Source organism: Podospora pseudoanserina, chromosome 6 (genome assembly GCF_035222485.1).
Source record: "Podospora pseudoanserina strain CBS 124.78 chromosome 6, whole genome shotgun sequence".
NCBI lineage: Eukaryota > Fungi > Ascomycota > Sordariomycetes > Sordariales > Podosporaceae > Podospora > Podospora pseudoanserina.
In genome coordinates this window covers 10,897-25,312 of record NC_085925.1, presented here as the reverse complement: position 1 = coordinate 25,312, position 14,416 = coordinate 10,897, and the positions used below count along the sequence as shown (strand labels likewise).

General features: G+C 42.0%; 2 protein-coding genes across 2 annotated transcripts; one reads left to right on the top strand and one right to left on the bottom strand.

Moving 5' to 3' along the window:
• Positions 1–182: 182 nt before the first annotated feature.
• QC764_611210 (uncharacterized protein) lies at positions 183–3,149 on the bottom strand. The gene is made up of 7 exons (XM_062949603.1): positions 2,926–3,149; positions 2,824–2,847; positions 2,704–2,756; positions 2,582–2,644; positions 1,242–2,508; positions 922–1,172; positions 183–842 (listed from the first exon to the last, which is right to left on the bottom strand). The coding sequence occupies exons 1-7, from the start codon at positions 3,085–3,087 to the stop codon at positions 332–334; spliced, it is 2,331 nt and encodes a 776-aa protein (XP_062797012.1). The 5' UTR covers positions 3,088–3,149; the 3' UTR covers positions 183–331.
• An 89-nt stretch (positions 3,150–3,238) lies between these two features.
• On the top strand, positions 3,239–7,635 carry QC764_611200 (uncharacterized protein). The gene is made up of 3 exons (XM_062949602.1): positions 3,239–3,691; positions 3,749–3,936; positions 3,986–7,635. Exons 1-3 carry the CDS (start codon positions 3,551–3,553, stop codon positions 7,536–7,538), a joined length of 3,882 nt encoding a protein of 1,293 aa, XP_062797011.1. The 5' UTR covers positions 3,239–3,550; the 3' UTR covers positions 7,539–7,635.
• The last annotated feature ends 6,781 nt before the right edge of the window (positions 7,636–14,416 follow it).

Here is a 14,416-nt window from a genome sequence, read left to right as displayed (position 1 = left end):
AGCCGCAACTTAGGGTCCGAGTCCCGCAATGTGTCCAGGAAGCAATAAGTGCTACATGTAGTTTGATCGCCAACCTATCTTGGCATGATTGCTGAAATCCTCCATGTGCCTAACATATCACCTCCATGTAGCCTAATGAGTTACTTTGGGCTTTTTAAATATTACCTACGAGTGGCATGTTGGGAAATTTTAGATCCTGAGTTTCAGCTCTACTAGACTCTCCATCAGTCTATGTCGTTCTTTTGTTTGTTGGGTCAGGGACTCCATCAAGTGAATTCTGCAAGTGCGACTAGAGAAAATAGGAAACACCGATGCTAATACATGGCAATTGTTAATTATACAGAGATTCCAACGCTTCTATCTGGTCATTATTGTAGAACCAATCCTCCAGCTGCATCTCATTCCCCATCCACATCATAGGGTTAGCCATTCGATGTCCCTCGGGAAACTCTCCTCCTTCTCGGCCATTCTCTTGTCCTTGACCAGTTGTGCTCTCGGGCCACTGATCTGAGACAATTTGTTGGGAAAACCCTAATGTTCCGAGATAAGCGTCAACTTCGAACGCTGTCTGATTGGCCTGGTGTGTATCTTTCGGTAGGTCGGGTCTTAAATCTGTACGTTGTCCGATCTGGCTGGTAGGGGGAGATTGAACATGATGGGATGCCACGCTGACGAGCACCTGAAATAAACGACGGAGTCTTTCCACGGCCTCAGTGACGGAAGACTCATACTGTAACGACGTGGCAAAGGCTTGCAGTCTGGCAAGATCATCCTTATCTTTTGTTTCGATTACCTGACAGAAAAGGACAATGAATGGAACGAAGGGGGCCATTAGGATCGTCCTGTTTCAGCCGTCAGCACCAATCAGCCCTTTTTCAGTATTTGCTGTGATAGGTGGAGAAACATGACCGAGCTACGTACCAGTGCATATAAGTGCTGAACAACCCGCAGTTTGTAGACTTGATTAACTCCATACACTCTTGGTGTCGTCCTAGCGTTTGGCGTGCCACGTTTATACACTCTGTGGAGAAAGTGGTGGGTGATCCTGGTGGATTGGGAACGGCGCGATGCACCATTGTGAGGAGACTAAGCCGCAGTACGTGATCGGACACAAGAAAGAAATCAGTCAAGTCATCGCCGGCATGTTCGCGGCAATACGAACTCCATTGGTGCTGCAGTAGGTAGCGTCCTGATTAGATTTCATATTCAGGCCATCAGACCAGTGGCGAGAAGACACTTACAATCACCTCTGCCGTCTTGGCCTCGAATTCTTCCAAACGACCCAGCAGAGTCTTAACCCTTTCTCTCTTGACGCTTTCTGGCGCAATGGCGGCCTCTGGGCAATAAAGCAACTCGTACACCTGGCCCTGTAACTTTGCTAGGAGAACCCATAGTAAAAAAAATCCTGTGATGCCGGAATTGCCGGGATTATCTGTGGAAGGATATGGGAGGGAAATGTCGTAGTCTTGGATACTGGAGGACCGTCCAAGCCGGAGAGACAGGCTCTTGTCGACAATGTAGACGGACCAAAACAACAAGTGCCGCTTGTATCGATCAATATCATTTGTAGCCCCTCCAGACTTGAACAGGACATAGCCGTCGTTGGCTCGGTGATAGCCCAGTGTCTGGCACAGTTCTGATGCCTTGGAAGTCAGAATCCAGGCTAGGGAGGGCTTGGATATCTCCACGGCATAAAATGATCCCGACAGGAGCGCAGAGATAGTGTCATCGTTGGCGGGAAGATGCAGCGGCAGATGTGCCAAAGCTGTTTCGATGGTACTACCACAGGTCTGCGCGTAACCAAGATATTCGTCTTTCTTTTCTTGGTCCACTTGTGCGCACGCCCAAAATAGGAAGTGGAGACCAACATTGACATTGATGAGGGTGATCAAATCGTTGTCCTCTCTCACATATGCCTCAAGGAACCCCGTGAGAGGTATTAGCTCGGACACCCAGGCCAGACACATAACCTTAAAGGACTGTGTCATCCGGAGAACCTCAACAACAATCTGAATAGGGGGCAACTTGCAATCTTTCAAGGATAGCGTCTTGACGGGTGCAGCATGTGGATACCGCATCTCATCCGCCGCTGGTTGTTTCTTCATGGCCTCGACGAGGACACGAAGGGCATCGAGGCGCTCGCGCATTTCTGGTTGCGAGTCCCGATCATGGACGGCAGTTTTCAGGAATTCACTGGCGAACTCTGTCTGTGCGGTAAGCGATGAGTTGCCCTCAACCATGGGCGGTGTGGTGTTTGCATGAGCATGACTGGACCTGACATGCGTGGTAGCGGTTGATGAGTCTGGGCTTGTTGCGGCTGACGATGGTGTGGCTGGTATTGAGAAAGCTGCGGGTTGCGTTCTTGGAGCGGTTACATTGGCTGGCGATGGTGCACGGAGCTGGATCTCGGGGATTGGGCAGCCAGTTGTGGGTTGCTGAGTTTTGAGTTGTCGCAGAAGATCTAGGATCTCATCCAGGCGACTGTCAAGGTGGTCGATCTTTTGCTCACTAGACAGGTTACAGCAAGGGGGTCTGGTAAGTATTACGTGAACCTGACTATAGAATATCGAGGCAATCATACTACTGGTGGCTCAAAAGAATGCGAGCCCTCTTCTCCCTGGGTCGTATTTCATTGTAGATACATCTACGCAACAAGAGTCAGGTGAGGATAAACTTGAGAACAAATAAACGGAGACTACTCACTCGATCTTTGCTCTGACGCAATGGGCACAGGGAGATTCGCGATTGCATCCTATCTACAAAATAAACACTTAGCCACGTGGGAAATGATTGGCAACATACAGGCTGGCATCAGGCGCCTACCTTGCGAGCTCGACATGCATTGCACTGGATCATTTGTGGTCAGGTCAGTATCGATGTGAACAAAGCCAAGCTGAAGTGGGGTCAGTTGGAAGGGAGACGAACAGCTCGGGGGACGACCGATGTGGCTTCGGTGGGTGGGGAAGCCATTGCGCGGTTCATGGCGATGAGAGTGGCGGCCCTATGGGCGTACAAGGACAGAGGTGAAGCGATATTGGAAGCTGTCGGGTGTTTTGCCGTGAGCATCGGAGACGGAGCATGAGGCATGCGGGCGGCCGATGTTGAAATGGGCGGACAGTCGACCCTTTTGGCCCGCGGAAACCGCGGACCACGACAAAGGCACGGACCTCAGTTCGCATCCACCGCCATGCGCTGTGCCAAGGATGACTTCCATTCTTGGACTGCCCTGCCGTCCTGACTCGGGACGACCTGTTCGCGCATAGGTTGCGTCAGCTCGGTGCGGACAACGGACAATCCAGTGGCCGAGTGCCTACCGATCCCTCGAGATGCTTGTCGTCTATGCCTACTGCATCTGGTCGTCCAAGTCTTGACCTCTGCTCCACTGCTTTGCAACCCTTGGCATCTTGCATTACCCTTGGCGCCAAGCAGCTGCAATTTCCTTTATCTGCTATTCTTTTCTTCAAAGGTCGCCGTCTTCTCCTGTTGACTGAATGACGCCGTCTACTACATCACTGAACCGTCGCTTTGTTGCCTCAAACATACGGCAAAGATGGCGACGATGGCAGAGACGGAAAAGCCGAGCACTCCTTCAATACACTGTGTGTCTGAAGCCTTGATGACTCCTGGGCCCACCGAGGAAGTTGCCCCGCCAACCACGGAGGAAAAGGAGGAATCAAATGGTGCATACTGGGTAAGAAATCGATGCAGAAAACTGTGCCTCCTGTACCAACACTGACATTAAGAACAGAGAATATTCAGCTATGCCGACAAAGTCGAAAAGATCATTCAGGCAGTGGCTGCTGTTGCGGCAATCTGCTCTGGCGTGGGCATGGCTTTGCAGAACCTGATCTTTGGCCAGTTTGTGACAGTCATCACCGACTATGTCTCTGGTACTTCGGACAGGGACGTTTTCATGGGCGAAGTCTCCAAACTAGCGTATGTTTTGCGGCTTTATGACTCTTGCTTTGATCTGACACGTTTGTAGTCTTTATTTCGTCTACCTCGGAATCGCCCGCTTCGTCTTGTCATACACTTACAACACCTTGTTCACTTATGCCGGTTACCGCACCGTCCGCAACATTCGCCGCGCATATCTCCGCGCTGCGCTTTCCCAGGATGTGGCCTTCTTCGACCTTGGGTCTGCCGGCTCCATCGCAGCACAAGCGTCATCCAACGGCAAGCTGATCCAGAGCGGCATTTCGGAGAAGCTAGGACTCACCTTCCAGGGGCTGGCTGCATTCGTGGCCTCCTTTATCGTTGCATTCGTTACCAACTGGAAGCTTTCGCTTATATGCTTATGCATTGCCCCCGCAACAATTTTGGTCATGTCCATTGTCGCAATGGTTCACGCCGGCTACGAGACCAAGATCTTGGATATTTACTCACAGGCAAACTCTTTTGCCGAGGGCGTGCTTGCAAGTGCCAAGACTGTTCACGCCTTTGGCATGAGGGAGCGGCTGGTTGAGAGGTTCAACAACTATCTCGATGAAGCGGGGGTCTGGGGACGCAAGATTTCGCCGCTGCTCGGCATTTTAATGTCGGCCGAGTACAGCATCATCTTTTTGGGGATGGCTCTTGCCTTTTGGCAAGGTATTGCCATGCTGTCACGCGGCGACATCGCTGCCGGTGAGATCTTTACCGTCTTGTTTGCCGTCGTAATTGCCACCATCTCTATCACCATGCTCGCTCCGTACAGCATTGACTTTTCGAGAGCTTCAACAGCTGCCGCACAGCTCTTCAAGTTGATCGACACCGTTTCCAAGATCGATCCCTTTGACGAATCCGGGGATCAGCCCGATGGCGTGGAGGGCCTTGTGGAGTTGGAGCACGTGTCATTTGCCTACCCCTCGAGGCCCAAGATCAAGGTCTTGGACGACTTTACTCTCACAATCCCGGCAGGAAAGGTGACTGCTCTCGTTGGCGCCAGCGGTTCGGGCAAGAGCACCATTGTCGGTCTCTTGGAACGGTGGTACAATCCATTCTCTGGCTCCATCAAGCTCGACGGCCGGCCCATTGACCAGCTCAACCTCCACTGGCTTCGCAAAAACATTCGGTTGGTGCAGCAAGAGCCTGTTCTGTTCCAAGGAACTGTCTTTGAAAATATCGCCTATGGGCTGGTGGGCACGCCATACGAGCAGAGTTCTCGCGAGGAGCAGATGGCTCGTGTGGAAGAGGCAGCAAAATTGGCGTTTGCTCATGATTTTATCCTGCAGCTCCCTCAAGGTTACAATACGGATATTGGCCAGCGAGGAGGTTTGCTGAGTGGAGGACAGAAGCAGAGGGTCGCCATTGCCCGGAGCGTGGTTTCCCACCCTAAAGTTCTTCTTCTCGATGAAGCCACTTCGGCTCTAGATCCCCATGCTGAAGGCACGGTTCAGAAGGCGCTCGACAGGGCCGCCGAGGGCCGCACCACGCTGGTCATTGCACACAAGCTAGCTACGATCAAAAAAGCAGACCAAATCATCGTGATGTCCAAGGGCAAGATTGTTGAGCAAGGCACTCACGAAGGGCTCATTGCCCAGGATGGGACCTATGCCAAACTTGTGCGCGCTCAAGATCTGGCTGTCGGAGGCCAGAAGCTTCCAGACACGGACGGGTCTCGGAACATGGACAGTCATGATGAAGGCGACGAGGACAATGAGAGTCGTCATCCGATGGAACTTACCAAGACCATGACCCGATACCCAACACAAGATTGGATGCGGCTGGACGAGCAAAGGGATCGCGATGACTTCCACAAGCATAAGCACGTTGGTCTCTTAGCCGTAGTAACCCGTCTTGTCAAGTACACCCCTGAGCTCAACCTGATGTATGGGGCGCTCTTCTTGGGTTGTGTAGGAGCTGCCGCGGCCTTCCCAGGTCAAGCCATTCTCATGGCCCGGGTTATGGACGTCTTTACTTTGACCGGGCAGGCCATGGTTGACCGCGGCAACTTCTTTGCCTGCATGTTTATTGTCATGGCGGGGGGTTGTCTCGCGGTTTACTTTGTCCTCGGTTGGGCTTGCAACACGATTGCCCAGACGTTGACCCGGAAGCTCCGCCGACAAGTATTTGACAACTTATTGCGTCAGGACATCCAGTTTTTCGACCGTCCCGAGAATTCGGTTGGGTCCTTGGTCAGCCATGTCGAGTCAGACCCCCAAGGCGTCTTTGAGCTGATGGGCATAAACGTTGGGCTCATTCTGATCTCAGTCCTCAACCTCGGAGCTTGCAGCATTTTGGCTATCGCACACACTTGGAAGCTGGGTCTTGTTGTTGTCCTTGCCGGGATGCCACCTCTCGCCCTGTCTGGCTTCTTCAAGATTCGTCTTGATGTGAAGCTGGATCAGATGGTTTCCAAGCGCCATTCCAAGAGTTCTGCCATCGCCTCGGAAAGCATCAATGCCATCCGGACAGTGTCGTCGTTGGCTTTGGAGGACAAGGTTCTCGAAAAGTACACTGCCGAACTGGACCATGCCGTCGCTGGATCAGTCAAACCTCTTACCCTGATCATGACGTGCTTCGCCTTCACTCAATGTATCGAGTATCTCTTCATGGCTTTGGGCTTCTGGTACGGCTGCAAGCTTGTCTCGGACCTCGAAATTTCCATGTATGACTTCTTTGTGGCCTTTATGGGTGTCTTTTTGTCGGCGCAAGCGGCCTCGCAGTTTTTTGCATTCTCAACAAGCATGACCAAGGGTCAAAACTCGGCAAACTACATCTTTTGGCTCTCTTCACTCCAGCCAATAGTTCAGGAGACACCGGACAATCAAGACAGGAAGCCTTCGTCTGGAGGTCCCATTGAGCTCGACAATGTCCGCTTTTCGTATCCGCTCCGCCCGGACACTACCGTGCTGCGTGGCGTCGACCTGAAGATCGAGAAAGGACAGTTCATTGCCGTTGTTGGTGCGTCTGGTTGCGGCAAGTCGACCATCATTGGTCTTTTGGAACGGTTTTACGACGCCTCTACTGGCACCGTCCGCATTGCATCTGATCCTCTCCCCTCAATCAACCCTCGACATTATCGCGCCATTGTCTCTCTCGTCCAGCAAGAGCCAACTCTCTTCCAGGGAACAATCCAAGATAACATTGCTCTGGGGCTCGACGAAAGTGACATACCCACCGAAAAGGATGCTGTTTTGTCGACTCGGGTTGAAGCGGCGCTTCGCGCTGCGAACGCCTGGGACTTTGTCTGCTCTCTTCCGGACGGTGTTGCGACTTTGGCTGGGTCCAACGGAACACAGCTATCAGGAGGACAGCGCCAGCGGATTGCTATTGCCCGTGCTCTTATTCGTAACCCCAAGATCCTTCTTTTGGACGAGGCCACGAGTGCGCTTGATTCCACAAGCGAGAAGATTGTCCAAGAGGCCCTTGCCGAAGTAGCAAAGGAGGGTGACCGCATTACCGTGGCTGTTGCTCACCGACTGAGCACCATCAAAGACGCGGATCTCATTTGCGTCTTCCACGCAGGAAAGATTGTGGAGGTAGGGACACATGCAAAGCTTTTGGCTAAGGGGGAGATTTATAAGCAAATGTGTGAAGCTCAGAACCTGGATTGATAATTCTTTTTAATTCTCGCCTTCTTTTTACATAGGCATTTTTTAGTGTTTAGAATAATAATAATAAGGATATATCACTGAAGTATTATGTATGAGATACATTGAATGCACTGTTATTAGAATGGCTATTCCTTTAGGCGTGTTAATATGCAGCTACTATAAAGTAGTTTCAAGTATATATAGTTCTTAATATGCTATAGAACCTATACAAAGACATTATGTAACCGCGGTCTGCAGAGTAAAAAACCAAAGACTTTGTTGAAATAGATATGCACTTTATATTTTTAGCCTAACACTTAGTACTTGGGAAAAACAGCGAATTATAACTATTATAAGAAGCTTAGGTTATTTTTTGAATAAACGGAAATTTTATAGTCTACTAAAACCGAATTATACACAACAAAAAACATTTAGCTCGAACGTATATTAGTTAATAAATAGTACCGGTAGTCACAGTTTTGGGAGACAGTGGGGCCACGGGAGTCAATTAGGGCTAGACCGAGCGATCGAGCAAGGCTTATGGTCCAGTTAGACGGAACGAACTAATAAAGTGGGGACCGGGGACCGCGGCGGAGCTCACGGTTCACAGTCTAGTATCGGCTAGTTAAGAGTGGGCCGAAGACCGTCTATAAGCTAACGGTCTACGGTCCTAAGGTTTATATATACGGAGGAACTAGCTAGTGTAGATAGATAGTTCTGCAGTATGTAATATAAGTTATAATCGTTAGTATTTAAACTATTATGGTTATAATAATCTATTGTTAAATACTATTTAGCTATACTAAACTAGGATTATTTAGAAGTATATTTAACTAGTATCCCTTTTAAAAATTTTGAATAGAGGTTCCTTATACGTTATATATTTACTTTAACTCTATTATAGATAAGTTAATGGCGTTTTTCTATTACTATAGCCGGATTTAAAAACGTTTAAATAAAAGGCGTCTCGCCTAGCCTAGGTACTGAAGGACTCTCTATTATCATTAGACTTATATTTTCTACTATAGAATACGTTATTAAGCGTTTTAAAGAATTTAAAGACGAAATTTAGTAAATCCGGGATTGGATTGTTATTATTTTAGTTATATTGAAGTCGGCTATTGAATTCCTAGTATTAAAGCATCATAAAGAAGAAAAAGTAAAGATTAAAAGGTTTTTAATTTATTTTAAAATTTATTTTATTAGCATTTAAATTAATTTATTAACGAAAAGTCGAAAGTAATTTTCGTAAGTACTAAACTTAAAGATAGAGCTCTTATATAGTTCAAGCCTATTTTTAATAATAATTATAGAGTATAACCAGAGTATTAAAAAAAGATTGATATAGAATATTTCAAAAAATTTTGTATTTTCGAAGTTAAGTTTAAGAAAGTATTTAGGAAGTATGTGACGAACCCCTATCCAGAACCTCTGAAAGGGACACTGGTTAAAGGCACTTCTAAATAATCCTAGTTCGGTATAGCTAAATAATATATAATAATAGCTTATTTCTATTATAATAGTTTAAATACTAACGATTATAATTTATATTATATACTACGGAACTATCTATCTATATTAGCTAGTTCCTCCGTATATATAAACCGGTTTATTATTATTATTATTAATAATAATATCGATTATTACCCGTCGTATATCGAAGGCTAATAATAATCGTGATTATTACCTTTAGTACTAGTAATAATCCGACTTCCTTACTTTTCTTATTTTAGTAATTAGATAGGTCGCGCCCCGCGCTCTTCGCTTATATTAGGTCCGTAATATAATGCCCCTCCTATTAGTTATTCTCCGATGGATTGTAGTACAATCCGTTGAAAAGCGCACCAAAAAAAATGCCCCACTTTAGAAACAGGGGGTAGGATCCGTTAAAGAATTTAATTGTACGATCCGATAAGATTTTTCCTATTAAAATAGATAATAAAAATATTATTGGAATCGCCTAAATGAGCTGTATAGAATAGTATATAGTATATTGTCGTACGAGCGGTGTAGAATAGTATATAATAGATATTAAGTTGGGTGTAAAGATTAGTATAAGTATGTTAATAATGCGCGTGTATTGTAAAGTAAGGTAGGATAATATAATAGTAAGTTGTACGATCCGATAATATTTTTCCTATTAAAATAAACGAGAGAGGTATTATTAGAATGGTCTGAACGACCTATATAGAATGGTATTAGGTATACTATCGTACAAGCAGTGTAGAATACTATATAATAGATATAAAGCTAGATATAAGGGTATTAGTAATATATATAAATAGTAAAGTAAGGTTAGGTAATATAATAGTAAGTTATACGATCCGATAAGATTTTTCCTATTAAAATAAAAGATAGAAACATTATTATAGTTATCTAAATAACCTATATTAAATAGTATCGGGTATATTACTGTACGGATAGTAAATATATTTTCCACGGTTAATAAAAGAAATATATATATTATTATATAACTTATTTAATTATCGGAATTATTAATAACTATTAGCTCCTGGCTCCCCTCCGCAGCTTCCTCACTTCCCTTACCTTTCTCTATAGCTTTAATACCGCTTTAATTAATAATATAAAAGCTATATTTACTTCTATAATCCCTCCATTTATAATTATTATAGGTACTATCCTAATATCTATCTGTTGTACGATAATCTTTAAACGGCCCCCTATTAGGCTTACTAGTATAAGTAATATAGGGAAAGGTAACTATAGAATTATAGCTTTAGATTAAAACTATATTTATATAATTCGGATAAGCTAGTACTTTAGCTTCCTTTACCTTACCGGGGATATATTCGATATCGGCCGACGGTAAAGCCGAAATTACTTATTATATTTCCTATATATTTATTAATTTAAGTATTATCGTATAGGAAAAATATATATTAATATTAATATAAAAGCTATTTATTAGCCTTTTAATATAAAGCTAATTAATATCGATAACCTTATACGAGCTACGGGTAGTAAAGATAAGCGCTATTTTAAATATTTTTTTAAAAGTTGTGACGAACCCCTATCCAGAACCTCTGAAAGGGATACTGGTCGAAGGCACTTTTAAATAATCGTAGTTCGGTGCAGCTAAATAGTGCACAATAAGATATCTTAATATAAATACTAGATACCGTAAATACAAGCTTAAATTGCATATTACGGAACTATCTATCTATATAGCCAGTTCCTCTATATATATAAACCTCGTGCTAAGCCCTAATTATAGTAATTATTCCGCTTATTCTTAATAATCGTAATAATTGCTATAATCCTTTATAACTCCCTATTAGTTATATTACCGCGATTACTATATCTTCCTAATCTATTACCTATAATCGCGTAGCCTTACCCTAATTAGTCCTACTAACGATTATCTATATATCTTATGCCCCGTATACGGTCTGTCCTGCCTATTAGCTTAACTATAATATAATACCCCTCCTTTTAAATCGACGTTCCGTCGACCCGAGGCCTAAAATAACATTACGTATTTATCCCGCCTTCGCTAATAAAAATAATATTTTTCGGAGCGGAGTACCGTTATTATTAGCGAGGTAATACTTACGCTCGATCCTCCTATTACTACTACTCCTAATACCGACCCCTCCTCCTAACCTCCCGTCTTACCTAACTAATTATTTCTTAACTTTAATACCGATTTTAATACGGCCGGTCCTTCCTTCTTATCCGCGTAAAATACCGTTAATAACGTACTTTCCCCTTCCTAAAGTAATTAAAGCGCGTAATACTACTTATATTTAATCCCCTTTATACCTTTTAACCTTATAATATAATATATAGCACGTCGACTATTACGTCGAAGGCGTAAGTTCGATTTTTATCGAAGTTTTTTTAACTTTATTTTATAGTTATTTAGCTATAGGCTAAGGCTAAGTCTTTTTACTTACTTAGGTTTTAGCCGGTCTAGATATCGTTAATAAAATTCCTTTTACTTATTTAGGTAATTAAAGTATACCTATAGTTCCTATAAGTTATTTATAGCCGAATATTTTAATTAACTAACTAAATACTTTAATTTACCTTTATTAAACCGTAAATCTAATATTTTTTCTATATTATACTCTTTTTCTTCGTCCTTCGCTACTACCTATATATTAGCCTTACTTACCTATAGTACGGGCTCTAGAAGTAAGATATAAAAAATATATAACCGTAAACGTATTATACGGAGTAGCTCCAGTTTAAATACCGTTTCCGATATTTTCCTTTTAACCTTAAACGGGCCTACTTTCCTATAGTTTAGCTTTTTATTAAGTCTTTTAATACGTAAATTACGTATAGAAAAGAATATTATATTCCTTTCTTTAAGGTAAGGTCCTTCGAACTTTTTAGTATTATAGTATTTCCGTATCCTTTCCCTTATAAACTTTAGTTTTTACTTAAGTTTACTATAAAATATATATATTTTATTTACCTTAACCCTAGCCCTAAGTACTTTAACCGTAGGTCCTTACCGTAGGTTTACCTCGTAACCGAAGTTTATAAAAAACGGTATAGCTTTAATCGTTTTAGTTAATAATATATTATATATTAACTATATTATAAGTAATAGTTTAACTTAATTGTTTTATTCGAAATTAATATAATTCTGTAGGTACTATTTTACGATTTAATTAAGCCGTTCCGTTTAACCGTTTATTTAAAAGTAGTAAGCTAAAGACGCTTTACTTATTACCCTTAGCTTCGTTATTAACGCTTTTTAGAACTTCGATACGAATTTAGTATCGCGGTTTATAATAAACTCCTTTAACTATATATATATTAATATAATATACTATAGTACTATATCCGTTAATTATTTTATTAACCAGGTCTCTTTATAAAGTAAAAAGTATACCTATTTAATAAGCTTATCGATTACTATTAATATATTATTATACTTAACGCCGGTTACCGTATTTTTAAACTTTAATAATTTAATAATAAAGTTTATCGTAATTAAACTTTATAGCCGTTTTACTATCGGTAATAGCTTTAGAAATCTATAAGGCTTATACCTTATAACCTTCGTTCTCTTATATATATAGTATAATTAAATAGTTTCCTTAACGTCGTCCTTAATCCCTAACTAATTAAAGTATTATTTAATCTTTTTTATAGTTTTAACGATACCTATATATCCTCCGAGCTTTAATATATAAATCTCTATTACTAATACCGTTTTATTACCTAGCCTTACGTACGCTCGATTTTTATACTATAGTCTTCCCTAACTATCCTTTTAAATACCCTATAGCTTTAGCTTTTCCTACTAATATTATTTTATAATATCGTTACCTAACTTCCCTTAATATTTACTAAAAGTAGTTTTCTCGTAATATATTACGTAATACTCTATCTATAGCTATAGTAGATACTTAAAGGTACTATCTAGCGCCTCCTTAAATAGTAATAGTAACTCCCTAGGTATATCCTTATAGTAGTCGGCTCGCCGGCTAAGTACGTCTACCTTAACGTTCTCCGAACCCTTTTTATAATTAATTTAAAAATTAAATTCCGAGAGAAACTCTAATTATTATATTTACCGCGCGTTAAGGACCTTCGTAATAGTAAAGTACCGTAGATTCTTATGGTCCGTATAGACCTATACTTTATACTTAGTACCGCTAAAGTATAGTCTTTATTCCTCGAACGCTTCGATAATAATAAATAGTTCTTTATTATAGATTAAATAGTTTTAACGTATTTTATTAAGTTTTTTCGAAAAGAAAGCTACCGGGTATAGCTTACCGTTATTGTCTCGCTACCTTAACTATTTACTAATAGTATAGTTTAATATATTTACCTCGACTTCGAATAATCGATTAGGGTTTAGTAATTTAAGTACCGGGTCCTTTAGAATAGCCTCTTTTAGCTCCTAAAAGGCCTACTTTTCTTTCTACCTTTACCGGAATTCCACGTCCTTTTTAGTTAAGTAATTAAGTAGCTTTATAATACCTACATAGCTTTAAATAAATATCCGATAGAAGTTTATAAACCTTAAAAATTCCTTAACGTATATTTATAATTATAGCGTAAGCTAGTCTTTTACTACCGTAATTTTTTTTAGTTTTATACGAACTTTATTTAGCGATAACGTACATTATAAGCGAGTGCACTATATAAGCGAGTGCACCACTTTTTAAGCGACGCACTATCCTTCCACCTAACATCGACTTTTTCTATACAACCTAATATACCTTTTACTTTAAAGGAAGCTAGGGTGATCTTAGCCCTCGAAGCTCTTGAAAAAAATAAAAATCTTAGCCTCCGAGCCGCAAGAAAGATCTATAACGTCCACCATACGACTCTCTTACGACGATGCGCTGGCCAGCCTGCACGACGCGATACTACGCCTAAATCGAAGAAGCTTACTTAATCCGAAGAGGATGCTATTGTTCAATATATTATTAAGCTATATGCGCGAGCTTTTCCACCAAGATTACGTAGTATGGAAGATATAGCCAACTAACTGCTACGCGTACGCGACGCGCCCCCTGTTAGCAAGCTCTAGGCACATAACTTCGTTAAACGCTAGCTATAGCTCCGTACGCGTTTTATGTATAGATACGACTACTAGAGGGCTAAATGCGAGGATCTAAAGGTTATTACCGAATGGTTTGCGCTTATACGGAATACTAAAGCTAAATACGGTATTATAGATAACGATATTTATAACTTCGACGAGACTAGATTTATAATAGGTATTATCTTCGCGGGTATAGTAGTTATAACCTCGGACGGCCTTAGCAAGGCAAAACTAGTCCAGCCTAGTAACCGCGAATGGGCAACGGTAATCTAAGGAATTAATACCCTCGGCTAGGCTATCCCTTCTTTTATTATTTTAACCGTATAGTATTACTTTGCCAATTAGTATACCGAATACAATT